General features: G+C 48.4%; 1 protein-coding gene across 4 annotated transcripts in view; it reads left to right on the top strand.

The window, feature by feature from the left end:
- SETD2 (SET domain containing 2, histone lysine methyltransferase) overlaps nt 1-17,428 on the top strand; it is a 135,672-nt gene extending 118,244 nt beyond the window's left edge. For 2 of the 4 annotated variants that reach the window (XM_075922982.1, XM_075922983.1), the window contains exons 20-23: nt 11,401-11,472; nt 11,958-12,038; nt 15,253-15,354; nt 16,667-17,428. In XM_075922982.1, the coding sequence (XP_075779097.1) occupies nt 11,401-11,472; nt 11,958-12,038; nt 15,253-15,354; nt 16,667-16,828 (417 nt within the window). In that variant the 3' untranslated portion in view covers nt 16,829-17,428. The remainder of the gene's footprint in view (nt 1-11,400; nt 11,473-11,957; nt 12,039-15,252; nt 15,355-16,666) is intronic. The other 2 variants (XM_075922985.1, XM_075922984.1) reach the window with 1 other exon arrangement.
- Nucleotides 17,429-18,633: the final 1,205 nt, after the last annotated feature.

Here is an 18,633-nt window from a genome sequence, read left to right as displayed (position 1 = left end):
AGGCTGAAGGAATTGGGTTTGTTTAGTTTAGAAAAGAGAAGATTGAGGGGGGACATGATAGCCGTTTTCAGGTATCTAAAAGGGTGTCACAAGGAGGAGGGAGAAAACTTGTTCATCTTGGCCTCTGGGGATAGAACAAGAAGCAATGGGTTTAAACTGCAGCAAGGGAGGTTTAGGTTGGACATTAGGGAAAAGTTCCTAACTGTCAGGGTGGTCAAACACTGGAATAAATTGCCCAGGGAGGTTGTGGAATCCCCATCTCTGGAGATAGACGTTTATCTAACCTGCTCTTAACTATCAGGGATGGTCTAGACAGTATTTGGTCCTGCCATGAGGGCAGGGGACTGGACTCGATGACCTCTCGAGGTCCCTTCCAGTCCTAGTATTCTATGATTCTATGTCATTGGCTACTGCCAGATCTGACTTCCATGCAGCACAAATCATGAGATCTAGGTGCCACCCTACAAACAAACCCAAAGGCCCACATCCAGTGATCACTGGAGCTGGTTGCTAAACAAAACTAAGATCATGTGATGCTTGTCAATTTCCCTTTGTTAGCAAGTTCCCTGGTAGGTGCTTGACACAAAAGGAAACTCATGATTTTTTTTCACTCTTCATGAAGTGTTGAAGGACCAAAGCGGGAAAACCAAAGAGGGAAACTGGACAGGAATGCATGTCCTAATTGAGACATCGTGATTCAAAGCAGACCACTGAACTAGCTGACAGTTATTTGTCCTTGTCTGATAGATGCAGGATTTCAAGGTGTAATGATAGTTTGTCTTAACATAAAATCACATGAGTATTGCTCCTCTCCCTAAGGGTAAATACTGTTTGTTACCTTCATGGGTCTGTGTCACAGTACAATTTGCTGCTGCACCAAAGTCTGCTAAAAAACTGTTCAAAAGTTTGAGTACTCCAGGCCAAATGCTGCTATCATTTGCAGTGACTCCACTATAGTGACTCTAGAATGTACATGCTAGGGTGAGAGCATCATTTGGGCCTGTGGATCTTAAAAATGTTACTGTTACAACACACAGCCCCAAAACACTCCCCAGCGCCAAGCCACATGATTGCATTTTAGCTGTAGCAATGTCTCCTGTACCACCAAATGCAGAATCTTCCCAGTGTATTTGGACTTAGTTCTTTAAGTGATGCATTTTATTGGAGCCACTTGAACCCTGCTAAATCAAACTGTAGCTCATACCAGCTGGAATCTGTAATTGTGTGTTACCCGAGAAGCTTTGCTGACTCTGGATGGTAACAAGCAGCCTTAGCTTGGCACTGCAGGCTGCAATGTTGGTTTGAATGATTAATTCTCAGTTCATAAAAGTGCCCATCAAAAGGGCCCTGGTTGCATTAGTTTGAACATGATGCTGAGTTGCCATGCAGAGAAAAAATAGGCTGAATTCTGTACCGCAAGAGTTGGCTTGAAGCCAATTCCCAAAGTGCAAATTACTGTATCCCCTGCTGCTGGTTTTGTCTTTTTGGCAGCTAAATAGCATCCCACCTGTATTTACTGACACAATCAGACACCTAGATGCAAGTCGATTTTTCTAAACATACACAGACTGCATTGTGAACTCTGACAGTCTTTCTATATTCTCTGGATTTTCTCGTTTACCTTTTGTGCCATGTAAAGGATCAAAATTAACTCATCTGCTCTTCATTATTAACCCTTTGATCTGAGTGCCATAAATGAGGGAAATGAATGAACTTTGATGTTCAGCCAGCAAGTAGAATATACTAACACTAATTCACTTTAAGAAAGCCCTCAACAATAAAACTTAAAAGCCTATAACTGCCTCACTTCTATGTGAAAAGGTTATTTAAACCCAGTGTTCGTTTTATTACAGTCCCGCTACCAAATTTAAAATCCTACCTCCTTGCAAATGCTGACACGTTCTTTGAGTTCAAAATGTGTTTGGTTTGGGGGCGAAAAGTTGTATTTCCTTTGATTCCTAAAAAGGGAGCACTTGCCTTGGGGCGAGAGCCCTGCATTTAGGAGGCAGGAAAATGGAGGTGCTATTTGTAGTTGGCCATTTGCCTGCTGGACGACCTTGGGTAAGGCATACCCCTCCCTGTGCTTCAGTTTCTCCACCTAAAATGTGGACAGTAGTAATAATCCTTGTGCATTGAGGTTCACGGAACAGTGCTAAGTATTATTCATTAGGCTCTTCCAAATATCCAGAATGTTCACTTTGAAACATGCCTGTAAGAAGAAGTTGCTTTGCTAGAGACAAGAATAAGTGTTCAGGTTTGGGTTTCGCCCTTGTTCAAAATAGCCAGGCATACCTGTGGAATGTATCTCTCAATCTTTTTTTTCTTCTCAAATCGACTCCCTCAGTAGTGTTGTTTTAAAACTTGTTACCTACCATTTTAACCTGCTCTCACCAAAATGGTCTGTCCATTGTCCTGTGCAAGCTTCCAGCTTCTCGTCCTCAGCAGCAATTAAGGAACCATGGCTGTGCAGTGACGCTTTCCAGGACCACGCTTTCTGATTGTCCCTCCGTTCTTGGCTCATCCAGCTCTAAATATACCTCGAGGTAGCAGTTCAGGAATGTTCTGCCACTCCTGGATATGTGATGACAAGCTGACTTCTTACTTACCGTGCTTACCAATCTGTTAAAAACCAGGGTTGTCCCAGATGCTGGTGAACGAGGTACGAAAGGGTGTGCTGAGCAAGAGGACATGTTAGCCTTTTACTAGCGGGAGACATTAGGGTTGATGGCTCTGTCTGTCCGTTACTACCTGAGCTCACCTCCCTTGTTAGTGTAACTCCGACTGTAAGCTGTGTTGTCACATGACATTTGCATAACATGGAGGTAGGATTGTGTGGTCAGACCTGCTGATTCTCCAGTACTTATATGGCCCTTGCCAAAGTGTGGCGAGTCTCTCGTTTGTGGTGATCTGCTTATGCTCAGAAAAATGATCCTAGGCAAGTGAGCAGCTGGTGAGCCAATTGACACAGGCTCCCACGTTGAGCAAGACTGGCAGGAACAGTGGTTATTGTTGCCTTCTGTGTGGAGCAGTTATTACTATTGCATTGCATTACATTCACAGCTGGGTGTGTCAGCAAGGGACTAGGGGAGAACAATGGCTTTTGTGGAACTCTTTGCCAGAGGATAGCGTGAAGGCCAAGTATAACACGGTTAAAAAAACAGCTGGATACGTTCATGGAGGTTAGGTCCATCAATGTCTATTAGCCAGGATGGGTAGGAGTGGTGTCCCTAGTCTGTTTTCCTGGGTTAACTGTGGGGTATCTTGATGTTCTGTTCATTCCCTCTGGGGCACCTGGCATTGGCCACTGTCGGCAGACAGGACCCTGGGCTAGATGGACCTTCAGTCTTACCCAGTCTGGCCGTTCGTATGTTCTTCCGTCACTGACATGCTCAGGAACAGCTTTGCTGCATTGTAACACAAAGAACAGTATATGGGGTGGTGACTGCCTTTGTGGCTGGTTGGCTGCTCTTTCCCAACAGAAAGCTCTTAGAAATTTCAAATCAATATATTCAGGGCTGTGGCAATTCTCATGGTTTTATCTTTCTGCTTCCATCACGCAAGCAGTGTGTATGCATGATGAAATGTCGTCAGTTCATATAGGTAACGAACTCGTGTCCATTGGAACTTGCCTGGTGCAACTGCAGGTACGTATCTGAATTTCAACAGATCTGAATCTGTTATTTGAACAGGTGGAACCTCTCAAGTGCAGCACTCTCGGGACCTGATGGGTGCCGCACCAGAGAATTTGCTAAACCACGGGAGGTCAATATTGTAGCAAGTGGGTCTAGGTGAATACTTCTTCACACAGCACATAGTCAACCTGTGGAACTCCTTACCAGAGGAGGCTGTGAAGGCTGCAACTATAACGGAGTTTAAAGAGAAGCTAAATAAAATAATTGAGGTTAGGTCCATAAAAGGCTATTAGCTAGAGGGTAGGAATGGTGTCCCTGGCCTCTGTTTGTCAGAGACTGGAGATGGATGGCAGGAGACAAATCGCTTGATCATTGTCTTTGGTCCACCCCCTCCGGCGCACTTGGTGCTGGCCACTGTCGGCAGACAGGCTACTGGGCTAGATGGACCTTTGGTCTGACCCAGTACGGCCGTTCTTATGTACCGTACTTGCAATGCTGCTTCACACGTTAGAGACAAACTAAAATATATAGAATTATGCGCTTTCATGGGCAAAACCTACTTCATCAGATGAATTGGAGTGGAAGTAACAACAACAAAAAAGAGCAGCAGAAGTACCTGTCAGTTGTAGGACCTATGTTAATGAGGCTAATTAAGAGGGCTGGATGTGTCCCATACATCGCTTTGTGTGGAAATGCAGATGTTAATAGTAGGAGAAATTGACTCTGTAATGCACCAGCCAGTTAAGGTCTTTGTTTAGGCCCAGGGTAATGGTGTCAAATCTGTAGATCAATGCCATTTCTGAGATTTCATAACACGGTATTAGTTCTGTTACACAATTTTATTGCATTGGCACATGGACGCATAAAAACCATGCTTATGCTTAGTGGCACTTACCAGCACTTCTGCTGCTTGCTGGGCTCTTACCTCAAATGTCTTCTAAATTAGAGCTAAAGAACAGCACAGAACACTGGGAGCCAGGACTGGCGGCTATAAACAAACTTTACAGGACTGCAGGACACTTGGCCACACCCATGCTGACTGGACATCCAGCAAACTAAAATCCTGCAGGATCATAGATGATACCAGACTAGAGAGGTTCAACCTCTATCTAATAGACAGAACCTGTTTGCATTAAGTACTACTTAAACTGATTAAAGTAGTGCATGGGTTATTAAAAATGGTTAACTGTTTCTGTCTTCTAAATTTTAATTGGTGAGAGATCCTAGTCTGAAACCAGGGTTACCTTGTAAGGAAATAAGGAAGGAACAGATGCATCTGAAGATAAAGGTATGCACTAAAGCCCCGATTTTCATCATTGGGGCACACTAACTTTACAGGACCATTAATTAACTTTTTCCAAGACTCCTGTTTGCTTTTGATGTTAACTGGTCCAAATGATGTCCATGTCAAATGTAAAATCGGGAAGATTTAGTGAAGTCCTTTCCAAAGATATTTTTGGCACTGCTTCTCTAATAAATGATTGGCAACCACTGCCGAATGCTCAGGCTTGATTAGAGGAGTGGATAAAGCTGGATTTTGGCAAGTAAACTAGAATTCAGCACCCCATGTATTTAAAAAAGCTGTGGAAGTAAAACGTGCTTGTTGAATACTGCATCTCCTTTGCTTCTCTATCCAAGTGATTCACGGCTCCCTCAAGGCCAGCTCTGTCTCAGCACGTCAGATTTACAGGGATGTAAAATGAAATGAAAATGGCCCTGCCAAATGTCTGAGAGCGCGCCAGTCTGACTTCCCATGTCTCTGTGTGCTAACGCTGATATAAAACGCAGTGTAAGCTGGCCGTGTGCCATACCCGCTAATATTGGATCCTGGTGCTGCAACAAAATGTGATTTTTCCATATGGCAGCTTGATATTCCAGACCATGGGCTCTCATTTTTACGTTTTTAAGAGCTTATGTCAACAGATGGATTGTCCTTCACGGACGAGAAGGGAGAAAACAGGTGGAGTCAAAGAACTCCTTGTGCAGAATTTCAGGGCATGTTGCTCCAATTTGGTCCAGTTTGTGCTTGCCTATGAGCCACCAGCTCTTCCCATCCCTCAAAATGACTCGGTGCAACTAAAATGTCTCCTTTCATCCTTGTTACCAGTTCATTGCAGGGGAGAAACCAGGTATCTCTGAGATCCTCCCAGCTCTCTCTGCTTTATAATCCTCCAATTCAAACTCTATCCCGTGCTCACACTGAGTGTCACCATTGGCTTGGCTTAAAGGCGTTCCCCACTCTCCAGTCAGATATCATGTACTTTCAGATGTATTTTATACAACGAAGCAAGCAAAACACATACTGTCTTCCTGGATCTACTCCTGTTCTTCCTAGCATAGGTGAGCCGAAGTGGTAAGGGATTCGGACACGCCTTAGTGAAGCTGGGAATTCCTATCCTGAATGTAAGAAAATGCATATTAATCTGGGTGCCCTGGTCAAATTCCAGCGGGAGCAATCGGTCTCGTTAAAAATTACCCTTGCAGTTTGAACTGATTACTGCATTGTTCTTTGCCCGCCACACTAGGCCGTTGGGTAACTTTGCTTTGTGCAGTTACAGTTCCTGCGTGCTACTTCTGGGGTAGCCGTTCTTCAGTTATGGGTGAAATATTTCTTGTGTCTAGCTTGCCTGTTAGGGGTTTTTTTATTTCAGTGGAATGAGAAGCCCTGGGTTCACTGCAGGGTATCCACAGTGTCACATTGGACTCCATAATTTTCAATAAACACTAACTTAAACAAAAAGCCTCCCAAAAAAACACCATCCTGGTAACGGACTGGTCATGCTCACCTCATGGAGGGTCAAAGTCAGCACGTTGCTGTGTGGTCCTCACCCTTCCCCGCTCATCCCTCCCAACTCCTTGGTGTCCCTACTTGGCTGTGTCAAGCACCTGCATTGGAAGAGCCTGACGTATCTTTGGGTCCTGTAAAATCAGTAGCGTCGCTTTTCCTGGTAACGTTGCGTGCAAACTGATGCTGTTTGTCGGAAAACACAATGACTGTTACCTTAACAGTTGTAAGGTGGTTGACAAGCATATTCAGTCTGGGGGGATTAGGTGGAGTTGACATGCCATCGAATCCATTTCTTTGGTCCTTTCCTAAGATAGCTTTTGTGTAGTGTCCTGGTGAATAGTCCTGTTGATTTCAAAGGGAGGCCGTGGCAAGCCTTTGTATGAACATAACATCCCTTTAAAGGAAATCACAAAATAAGGCACCTCCACAGACCTGTGTAGTCCGCAGATTGTAAGCTCATAGTTCTGTCTCATAGGTCAAGAATTAACGCCTCTCCCTTTTACAACAATATGGGGAGGTATTTAGAAAGCAGCATAGTTCCATCTTGGAAACAGTGAGAAGAGCTTTAAGCAGTAGAAACAAAAGCAGCCATGGTGCTGAAGGTTAAGGGGGAAAATGTAGAATCATAATTGCATTTGTAATAGTGTGTTAACATGTATGAAATAAAATGAAGGGGAAAACTCTGATTTCCTCCTCCTGGCCTCCAGCAAAACATAGTTGAGCACTAATAATGCTAACCACAGTAATCCATAGGGGACCTGAATTAGAGCTTTCTGAATTACCCAGTCGTGTTCCAATAGCCTGGCTTGCAAATTTAAGCTTTTTTCCATGGAAAATGTGAGTTTGTCTACATGAGATGCAGGCGTGCAGGAAACCTAGTGCTGTAGCCTGCTGCACCGTCGCATCCCCTGTGGACGCTGCTACAGTGCACAGGAAGTTTGGTAGCATCCTTTGGCATACTGCTGTTTTGAAATGGGAAGGCCTTCAAGCGCCTTAGAGAACGTGAGGGCACATCAGCAGTGTCCACCTGGGACCTTACAGTGCACTGTAGGGCCACGCGGTGGCTTGCTGCTCTCTTGTGCCACGCGTAGACAAACTGTGTTTTGTGGGGCTTTCTCCCAGCCCTTCTCTTCTCTTTTGTACTGTTGCTGCCTTTTCCCTCCAATAGAGCAGAGCGCTGCCGGAGAGCCAGTGTCTCTGCCATAGAAGTTTGCACAGAATCAGTGCGCCATGCACACGTTTTCTTAAGGGCAGACTAGAAGCTGGCATGCCGCACCAATGCGGCAGAGCAGCCCTAGGCTCCTCCTGCTCCTTGAAAGCCATCCATCAGCAGGGAATCAAGTTCACGTTCCATTGAAAAATGGACACGTGCAGGTCCTTGGAGCTTGCGATCCAGTGGCTATTCCCACCACTGTTCCTCCCTTGTGTCCCGTAGCAACCCTGAAAGCTGTTGCCTCTGACTGCATAGAAGGGGACTTGCGTGGTGTTAACAGGATGACTCTGTATGTGCGTGTGCTCCTCCACTTGAGACCGTTTGAAATGGGGCGCTGTTTCCACTTGGAATCAAAATAGCGTTCACGATTGGTGTAGTGGATCTGCCCTTTATTCCGGGAGAAGTGTCCAGTAGGCTCTCTGGGAAGACCCTGTTCTCAGTTGCTTATGTCTTTGCCAGCTTTTAAGTTTCCTATGGTGGGTGACTGTCTTAGCCGAATTGGTTTTAGAGTTTCAGCTAAGATGGCTCAGCCATTTCTGAAAACAAGGGAAAACGGTTGTCTGAGTGCTTGCTTGTGCCCATTCCACGGTAAGTGTATATGCTAGGGTGTTACATATCGGTTCATTGAATAGTCGATTAACCTCATGAATTCTTATTGGGTAGTCGACTATTCTATAGTCCCCAGGCAGCCCCTGTCCAAGGGGGAGGGGTCTGAGCTCCTGGAGCCAGAACTAAGCCGGGCTGCCTGCCCATCTGGCTCCTAGCACACTTGAAATGCAGAGCCACAGCGGGGGTAGGTCCAGGACCCAGTGCAAGCTGGGACTGAGCTGGGTCGCTGGCCAGCCTGCTAAAAAATTTACTGGCAAGGGGTGGGGGTGGGGGGGGGGATGCATGTACTCTGTAGCATTAACCTATGAGCTTTTGCTTATCGGTTAATCAACTACACTAGTACACCCCTAGTACGTGCTCACCCCATGCACCGGTGCAAGAAGTTATTTTCCTCAGTGGTATGCATCGATATTAAGGCTTGAATGTTGGAACCTCTATATATGATGTTCTGCAAAGACGAGGTGAGGCTGTGTCCCCGTCCAGCCTCCCTGCCAAAGTTGGTGTGGAAAGGACCATGTCAATCAGATACCTTCCTTCTGGTGTTCTTTCTGAAGCCATGCGCTTCCAGGGAGGGGAAGCGTCTGCACACTCAAGACGTCGGGCACACCCTGGCATTCGGCCTTGAGCAAAACGCCCTTCTGCCGATGTATTCAGTTGTCCGTTACCGTGGTTGGCAGAGCGAAGGGTCTCCCCCAGAGGATTTCGTTCTGGATCTGCTACGAACCGGCACAGGCCGTGCCTCCATTGATAGTGATGGCTCATTTCACGCGGGCTCAAGTGTTGTCAGCTGCTGTCTTGGCACACGTCCCTGTCAAGGATATCTGCAAAGTCGAGATGTGGTGGTCAGTGGCCACTTCACAATCCTCTCTGCCATCCCCCAGCAATCACTCTGGCTCCGGCAGAGCGTGTCCATGAACTCCTGCCTGCTTCCTACACCTTGGGAGCTATCTGACATGGAACGGACGTGGGCACTGGGGGTGTCAGCGTGGAGTCCACGACATGACTAACCAATGAGCCTGGACTTATCGGTTAATCCTAATGACTACATGCACTCACCTCTCCTCTCCTTGCTGTCTCTCTATCAGAGGCAGCAAAGGGCAGGGCAGCTGCAGCCTCTATCCACCGAGAGCTCGGACCCCCGCGGGTAGGGAGCTAGTTTTTAAACTGGCCCCTCTCGCAGACCGGCTCCCACCTGCCACCCGGCGCTGTTGCCTCGGAGAGAGAGGCACAGTGCAGGCTGGCAAGGGGGCTCCCTGGTAGTGGGACCAGATCGCACTGGCTGCCAGCCCTGCCCCCGGGGACTATCGAATCGTCGTGTAACCGATAAGGTTTCATGCTGTTACGTGACTCTGCAACTACACCACTATAGCGAACATCCCTAGCAGGCACAAAGAAGCAGAAACAGTTGCCTGCCTCTCATAACTGTGTGCTCTTCAAGATGTGTTGCTCTTGTTCTTTCCACAAGCGGTCTCGCTGCCCCTGTCTGAGTTCTGGCAGGAAGGACCTGAAGGGGGTGATGGCAGTGCCCCTTAGACGGGCACCCCTGCGGATATCACGGAGGGGGAGACCACCTCACCATCTGGTGTGGGATAGGATGTGAGCCACACGTCTCAAAGAATAACAATTACACCAGGCTAGTAACCCCCCCCCCCCCCCCCCCCGATTTAAAAACATGCCGACACGTATTTGTGACGGCGAGTTGGGATTCCCACTGATCATGCAGCCCCGTAGCAGCAAGGACAGACTCTGCCAGCCAGTAGAACAGAGAGGGTTTATTGCTCCTCCAGGATACAGCACAGACATGACATGGCTACAGGAGTCTGGACCAGGATGCCTCAGACCCCTTGAGATGGGGTGCCTCAGCCCTTAAGACTCCCAGCCCCCCTTCCTTAGTCCATCTCCTTCATGATTCCAGCCAGAAACTCTCACTTCTCCCAACACTCACTTCCTTTGTTCCATCCCTTCCCTTAACCGGTAGAACCGGTTCGGTCACTGTCATGGGGGCCTTCAAGGTGCCCCTTGCTGGGCAGTGCTTACAGACAGCCCAAGCACAGGTACTGACACTCCACCACAGCATTTTGTTGTTGAGAAGGTCCATTTTTGCAGCAAGAACTTGAAATGGGCCTTTGTCATCCGCCTGAAATCGTTTCCAAATTAGGCCTCTGAAGTTAGGGGCCTCTGAAAAAAATCTTGGTTTGTGGAGATTTCCGTTTGGCAGCTAATGGTGTCTGCACTGAGCATGTGTAACCCCCGAGCACTGAGCCTGCTCTAGTCCAGGCCTGCAAGACTAGCTGCCTCCGGTTGCTGGGCTGAAAGCGAGCGCCTGGGTTCCTGCTGTTGGCACTCAGGCATCGTGGGAAGGGCGGGGGAAGCACTCTGAGTGAAATGCAGAGGACGAATAGGAGCAGGGGGCTGCAGAAGCCCGAGAGCGAGAGGAAGGGGCTGGAGGGTGGCAGAGGAGCCTGTGGAGGTGAGGGGCAAGCTGAGGACAATTGGCTGTAAAACCAGCTGGCAAAGCGTGTCTCTCACCCCCCTGCCTGAACCACGTAGAAGCTAACTGCCGGCTGCTGCTTCGAGTTTCTCGGTCAGCTCAAAGGGTAGAGGGCTATGCTGCGGATCTAACTATCCGATGACTCGAGTGAGGGGTCGGGATGGTTCCACAGGAGACACTGAGAAAACAGAAATTAGGAAATTGCATTCTGAAAGACTGTGAAAGCCACCGGAGCTGCAAAGTGAAGCGCTCAAAAGTTAGGAAATGCCAGAATTAAGGAAAAATAGTATGTGATGATGTAATTAGACTGTACCATCATGGGTACGTACATGGGCCCAAAGTAAGGTGGCCTGAACCATGTTGGTTTGGCCTCCTTGTGTGCACATGTTATACCACCATCTTTAATTACATGATCACATATTGCTACTTTTGCCATTTACGAACTTTCAAGTGCTTGACTCTGCAGCCTTCCCGTTCGGATGGTAACGATTTACATAGCACCGTCGAACGGAGAGAGAACCAGCTTCCTGGCCTGCAGAGCTCATGTTCTGAGCTAGAGAGCGTAAGAGCAGGACGCGGAGGAGGGGAAACCAGAAGACCAGTGGGTCGGAGGAAACGAGCTGTTTGCAACGATCATCCATGTTACTGTTTTGTGCTTTGTTTCCAGCGCGGTCAGGCCCGAGTGAGAGAACAGCTAGCTCCGGAGCCACCAATAGCGACGGAGAGTGAGCCAGCAGCAGTGAGTCTTGAGATGGTTGGAGGAGACTAGGATGTGTGTCGGCAGGGAGTTGCAAGTGGGTGGAAGGAAAGATACCAGCATAGCCATACAAGGGTCCATGTCCTATGCCTGGCACAGAGAATGTCCCTTTGCAGACAGGCTCTCAGAGCGGTGTGGTATGGCATAGGGTGCGTGTTGGAGGAGTAGGAGGCTGCTAGAGTTGTGCAGATGAGCACGAGGCATCAGTGCAGAAACAGATCAGGACTCTACCTCCCAAAAGGCATTCAGGCCCAGCTGTGTGCCCCAGTACTGAGTGTCTTCCTCAGGATGTGGTAACCCTCCCTTGCCACCAGAATTCTTACTCTCCAGAGCTGTTGGGGGGAGAGGCTGCTGGTCCAGCCCTGCATACGTGGAGTCCGTGGTGGGCCTGGGGAAAAGCTTCTGGTGTTGCAAAGGTATGTCTGTAAATCAGAAAGTGACTGTTCGACCTTTTTCCTCTCCCGCAGTCTTCCAAGAAACCCAAAACAGCGGAAGCCGACACTTCGAGTGAGCTGGCTAAGAAGAGCAAAGAAGTGTTCAGGAAAGAGGTAAGGAGGCAAGATGGGATACGTAAAACGTGGGGCTAGAGGGCAGCAGGATGCCTTGCCCTTCACAGAAGGGGTTATTCTCAATCTTTACTTGGGCTCCTAAATCAGTAATCCCTTAGATGAGCTACTACACATGCAGCTGCAGAGCCTTAAAAACCCTCTAAGGCAGTGTTTCCCAATTTGATTTGGCCATAGAACCTTTTAAAACTGGAAAGAATTTTGCAGAGCCTCTAATAACAGTCTAATATACGGAGCTGAAAAAGTAGACCACAAATAAGTAAGGAGGATAATAAACAAATGCTAAACAAGGTCATGAGATCAACGTTAGTTTAATTGCACATATTTAAAAACAAGAATCACTTTTAATGTGTACAAAAAATGAAGCTCATACAAGCAACTGGTTTGACAGCTGAAGCTTCGACTTTGTCTGATGCGGCGCTAGTCTATTTGTATTCAGTCACTCACGTGATCCACGCTCCGTAAGAGTGAGTACAGGGATTTACGGTGGCATACAACAGACGATTGCATCATTGATTGATGACGAGCGCAGTGCTGAGTAACATCAAAATCCCCGCTCACTGGCTAAACAGGCATTACACAGAGACACTGATTGTGGCCAACAACAAATGAAAATCGTTTTCAATAAAATTAATAAATGCTTAAATATTTATTTAAAAAAATCATAAAATGTTGTCATGGAATTTTCCTGCAAAACTCGTATTTTCACTTCCCCATGGAACCCCGTTCGGGAAACACTGCTCTAAGGCTACGTCCAGACTGCAGGTTTTTTGCGCGAGAAGCTTTTGTCGGAAGAGAGCTCCCGCAAAAACGTCTTGCGCAAGAGCGCGTCCACACTGCAAAAGCACATCGGAAAAGCGACACGCTTTTGCGCAAGAGAGCGTCCGGACTGCATGGACGCTCTCTCGGAAGTAGGCACTGGTTGGTATGCACAGAATGGCCACCAGGGCACCTGTGCGTTCTCCTCTTTCCTCTTGTGGCACAAAAAGCTCTGTAGTGTGGACACAGCTTCCGGGAAATGCTGACCCTACTGAAGCCAATGGCAAACTCACATTGACTGAAATGGGGCAGGATTTCCCTCCCCGTGTGTCTGGGAGGCAGGGTTGTGGTGTTGCAGCTCAGAGGAGTTCAGGACCGAAGGGCCCAGGGCCATTGGCCATACCCTGCTTAGGATTCTTCGTAGGGCAACGGTGGCTCGGGACTGTTTGCTGTGCGAAGGAGGGTCTCCTGAGAGGTGAGCAGGACAAGAGGAGCCTGTTCCCGTGCAGTGTGGTCACTAGGGAGGTGAAGGGTTAACCCATTAACCGGAGTGGGGAATGATGACTGGTTAAGGTTCGCGGGCGGGGGCTGGAGCAACTCCCCGCCTGCTGCGGGCAGCGTCTGCTCCAGCCCCCCGAGGGCCCACTGCAGACAGGAGCTGCCCCAACCTGGGACACCAGAGCAGCCCCTGCCAGTGGCAGATGCACCAGCCAAGAAGCTGGAGCAGCCCCTGCCAGCGGGGGAGGGGTGGCAGTGGCTTCCCCCCCCCATGGGGACGCCCTGGCAGTGTCCTGGACCTGGCTGCATGGTAGCAGCCCGGAGGGACTCCAGCTCCAAAGGTGGCCGGTGGGTGTCCTAGCCCCTGCTGTGCAGGAGTGGGCAGGGAGACTCAGGCCGAGTGGGGCAGGCAGTTGCTTCTCCCCCACCCCCAAGTCCTGCCAGTTCAACTCAACTGGGCAGGAACGTGCACACCCCCAGCTGTCGGAGCAGCCAAGATCGTCAAATGCTAAAATGTTACCCATTTAACGGTTACCTGTTTCAGCGCATTTCAACATCCCTAGTGGTTACACAGGCAGCACTCTGCAAGTGACTCCTGTGATCGGATGACTCATAGACTTATAAGGTCAGAAGGGACCATTATGATAATCTAGTCTGACCCCCTGCACAGTGCAGGCCACAGAATCTCACCCACCCCTCTTAGAATAATCCTCTCACCTATATTTCCGATATTGAAGCCTTCAAATACTTTGAAGACCCCAAGATGCAGAGAATCCTCCAGCTGTGATCTGCGCCCCATGCTACAGAGGAAGGCGAAAAACCTCCAGGGTCTCTGCCAATCTACCCTGGAGGAAAATTCCTTCCCTACCCCAAATATGGCGATCGGCTAAACCCTGAGCATGTGGGCAAGACTCACCAGCCAGACACCCAGAAAGATCTCTATAGTAACTCCTATCATCCCTCCATTGACCTATTTCCCTCTGATAATGAATGGTCAATTAGTGGATGAGAATCATGTGTCTTCAGGCTGAACAGCCCTGAGTTACGGCATGAAAGGGAAAGTCCCGTTCCCATCCTGCTGGGCAGGCGGGATGCAAAGGCTCCAGGACTGTAGATACTCATAATCCTGCAAGTTGCCTACAGAGGGCCCAATCTTGGCCGTCTTACACAGGCTGATTTCCTAGGGAATTAAAGGGAGCTTTGCCTGGGGAAGGTGTTCAGGAGGGGTCCAGGGTTACATTTCTCCCACCATTTTTGTTTTCCTGTGTAATAAAATGAGTTGGTTACTTTGCAGACTAGCTCACTGTGGTAGCTGGCCTTTGGTCCATGCATATAGCGCGTGGGGCATGTGGGTTGAGAAAGGAATAGCTATTAGAGGTGGCCCTAAAGAAATCCTGTAACAATTACTCCTCATGAGAGTATGTAACCCGCTGGAGGTGGGGTGTTAGGTCCCCCTCTATGCTGAGGCTGTGAGTGGCTACGGAGTTTGGCACCTTACCTCAAGCTATAGGCGTTTAGCTGTGAAAGGTCCCTGGTTCGAGCCATCCAAAGTTGGCAACTGCCACAAATCTGTGCTGCGATTGACCGCCTCTTACCACACAGAAATGTGGTCCTTCCTTAGTCACAGCTGTGTAAGTGGGAGCTGTTCCCTTGGACACCAGCAAAAAGGCTTCACTTGGTTCAGTAGCTCTACTGACGGTTGTCTTTACCTGCACTCCTGCAAAAGCACAAATGTCGTGCTTGGAGGGATGAGTTTTACCCCTTCCGGTAAATGTTCCTGGGCCAGAAACGGTCAGTAGCTAATCAGCAGTGGCTTGAGGCGTTCTTATTTACTATCAGAGGGGTAGCCGTGTTAGTCTGAATCCGCAAAAGCGACGAGGAGTCCTGTGGCACCTTGTAGACTAACTTATTTACTAGTTTCTCTCCTTCCTAACTCCAGATGTCTCAGTTCATCGTGCAGTGCTTGAACCCCTACCGCAAACCTGACTGCAAAGTGGGAAGAATCACCACAACAGAAGACTTCAAACACTTAGCACGCAAGGTATCCAGGCTTTATGACAGTATCTGTGCATGCGCAGGAATGGTTTTCCACTCAGTAATCCCGAAGAAGTTCTAGGACCTGATGCTGTGTCTGACAAACCCGCCCTGATTTAGAGTGGGGTAGGGGAGTTAATGCAGAGGAAATGGACATGGTTTTTAAACAGCTCTTGAGGCTTAGCTGCCTTACACCCCCTGAGCCTTCTCTGACCATCCAGGGATGGATCACAAATTCTTAGCTCCCCCCACCTGCCCACACCCAGTCCACAGGCATGGGGCAGTCACACGTGCTGGAGGAAGGCTGTGTTCACGGTACACTGGAAGATGGGCATAGAACTGGTTCATCTGGTCTGCTTTCCTGTCTGACCATGGCCAGCAGTGCCAGCTGCTTCACAGGAAGGAGAAAAAGCTGTTTGGGTCAGTTATCGGGGAACTTTACTGAGAGAAATGTCTGTCTTTCTCTCCTCAGTGGCTCTAGAGCCACAAGGGGGTTTTGCTCTGTCTAATGTAATGTGATAGCAGATGTTCTCCCTACTCAGATGCATATACTGTCCTTTTGGAATCCGCCTTGCCGTTGGGCTTACTTCTGTCTAGTGGCGAGGAGTTCCATGGGTGAATTATTCATTGTGGAAGAGGGGATTTTTTTCTGCCTTACACTGAAAGGCTGCAAAAATGTAACTGGGTTTTCCTTTGTTCTCTTATGATGAGGAAGGGTAAATTGGATCAATGTTTCTGTAGTGCCATCTCAATTCAGTACCCCATAAGCTAGTGGAATAGTTTGTCCAACAATCCCAGCTTCCACTGGTAGGAAAGTCCCCCATAGGGATGTGAAGGACTAGTCGACTAGCAAATGCTTATTGGATAGTCGACATGCTAATTGACTAGCGGCTTCTCTCTCCCAGCAAGTGGGAGGGGAGGAAGGGGTTCTTCAGAGCAGCAGCGCCACCTGGGGCCAGACCCTGGGCTCCACGTGGTGGTGTCGCTTTGAAACGCTGCGTGCAGCCTGGGGCCAGCTGGCGTGTCCCTAGGCTGCATGTGGTGTTTCAAAGCGACAGGGCCATGTGTAGCCCAGAATCAGCTGGAGTCTCCAGCTGCTCCGGGGCTACACACGGAGTTTTCGCCCTATCAACTAATCAAATAGTCAATGCAAAATGCATCGACTATTCGATTAGTCAAATAGTCGATATTTAACATCCTTAGTCCTCCGTTCCACTTCAGACATCCCCACGTGTATGAAACCCTCCCAGTTCATAGGCATGTGCTTGCCAGCTTCCTGGATCAATGAGTAACCTTTGCATTTCTTGCTTGCTTTCCAGCTGACTCATGGCGTGATGAACAAAGAGCTGAAATACTGCAAGAACCCAGAGGATCTGGAGTGCAATGAGAATGTGAAGCACAAAACGAAGGAGTACATTAAGAAATACATGCAGAAGTTTGGGGCAGTTTACAAGCCCAAAGAGGACACGGACTTAGAATAACCACCTCTAATTTTTTTGGGAGGAGAGCGATCCATCCTCTTCAGACTCCGAACCTCGGAGACTGTCAGCGTGGGCAGGACTTACAGATCTGACTCGACCCTGTGTATTCTTTGACAGAAACAACCCCTTTTCTGTATGAAATGAAGTAGTTGCCTCCTGTTGGAGGGCAGCACAGTGCGGCCATCCTCGTCCTCTCCACAGGCAAACCCGGGTCTCAAATCTGGCGGTGCTGTTAGGCGCACTGACCCATGCGCACACCTTGTGTCCCCGAGATCTGTATTATATTTTAACGTATATGTGAATATATTGATAAATTTTTTTTTTTTTTTTTTTTTTTTTTGCTTTTAGCCCGACACGTGCTAATCTCACGGGAACATTTTGTAAGGATAGTTTTGTTTTGTTTTTTGGTTCTCCTGCAAGGTTCATCTGTTATCATGTAAATATTCAGGAACAGGCTGCCTCTGGGTTTCTGGCAGGCCTTGTGCTATGTTGATAAGATTGATTTTACTGCTTAAATCATTTTACTTTATCCAATTTTTACTGAACTTTTTATGTAAAAAAAAATTTAAAAAATAAAATAAAATGAAATGAAAGAATGGACGCGGCTTGCAAATGGCTTGTGAGTCAGCCCAGGGGAATGGCCAAAGCTCTCTGTCCTTGATGTAAGCGAGCAACGGTGTGACTCGTTTGAGAGCAGGCCATCGTGTATGGGAACGTCTGCTTCTCTTGGTAATTTAATGTCATCCTGCATGTGCGAGAGGGCAAAATTATGACCGAGATCCTGGCCCTACTGTGTTAGGATTTGCTTCATCCCCGCCCCAGAGAGCTCCCAGTGGAACTAGGCATACAGAATGGGAGGGCCAAACAGGCTCAGGGCACTGAGGTACCTTGCAGCAGGTCAGCAAGGATCCCAGCTCTCCTGGCTCTGTCACATGGCCTGCCCCAGTGGGTTAGAACCAGGGACTGGACCCCCGGGAGTTGGCCAAAATAAACCAGAGAGTAGGGCCAGCCTTAGACTCACTGGGCCCAGGGCTGAAACTGAAGGCCAAGCAACGTTGCTCTGTGGGGCACTGGGCAACTGGTCTGCTTCCTGCCCCCGACATTGGGCCTGGCTCTTAATCTGTTGGGTAGGCAGAAAAAGAGTTCTTGTGGCACAGGGGAGCTGTGGAGTTTTACTAGCCTGCTGGGGGGAGGCAGGGTTGTCAGGGAAAAAAGATGGAGAAGCCCCCATCTTAGTCCACGTGGGCACAGCAGCAGAGTTGGAAGGAGGCGGCTAGTTTTTTCATGATCACCGTCATGAAGGGGAGCGGCTTGGTCCTTTCTCGTGACTATTGGGTGGCAATGCCGAAAGGGGATACAGGCACCTAGCACGTCTCTCCGAGCATCCCAAAGTGTTTGCAACAAAAGGAAAGGCTCGTGGTCCCTGTTTGGTTTGTGGGACAATGGCCCAGAGTGACCGACATCTGGAAGATAAGGTGATGAGTAACAGCATGGATTTGTCAAGAACCTGATGGCTTTTCTTGACAGGGTAACAAGCCTTGTGGATAAAGGGGAAGTGGTAGATGTGGTATGGCTAGACTTCAGTGAAGCACTTGAAACAGTTTTGCATTAACACACTAAGGAAATACAACCTGGATGGGGTTGTTATAGGGTAGGTTCATAGCTGGTTGGATAACCGTTCCCATAGAATAGTTAATGGTTCACAGTGATGCTGGAAGGCCCGTAAGTGGAGTTCCACAGGGACCAGTTCTGTTTAAATCACTGATGAAGATATTGGATGACGGCACAGAGAATACGCTAAGAAA

The sequence above is a fragment of the Pelodiscus sinensis genome, chromosome 2, assembly GCF_049634645.1.
Source record: "Pelodiscus sinensis isolate JC-2024 chromosome 2, ASM4963464v1, whole genome shotgun sequence".
Taxonomy (NCBI): domain Eukaryota; kingdom Metazoa; phylum Chordata; order Testudines; family Trionychidae; genus Pelodiscus; species Pelodiscus sinensis.
This window is presented reverse-complemented; position numbering and strand designations above follow the sequence as displayed.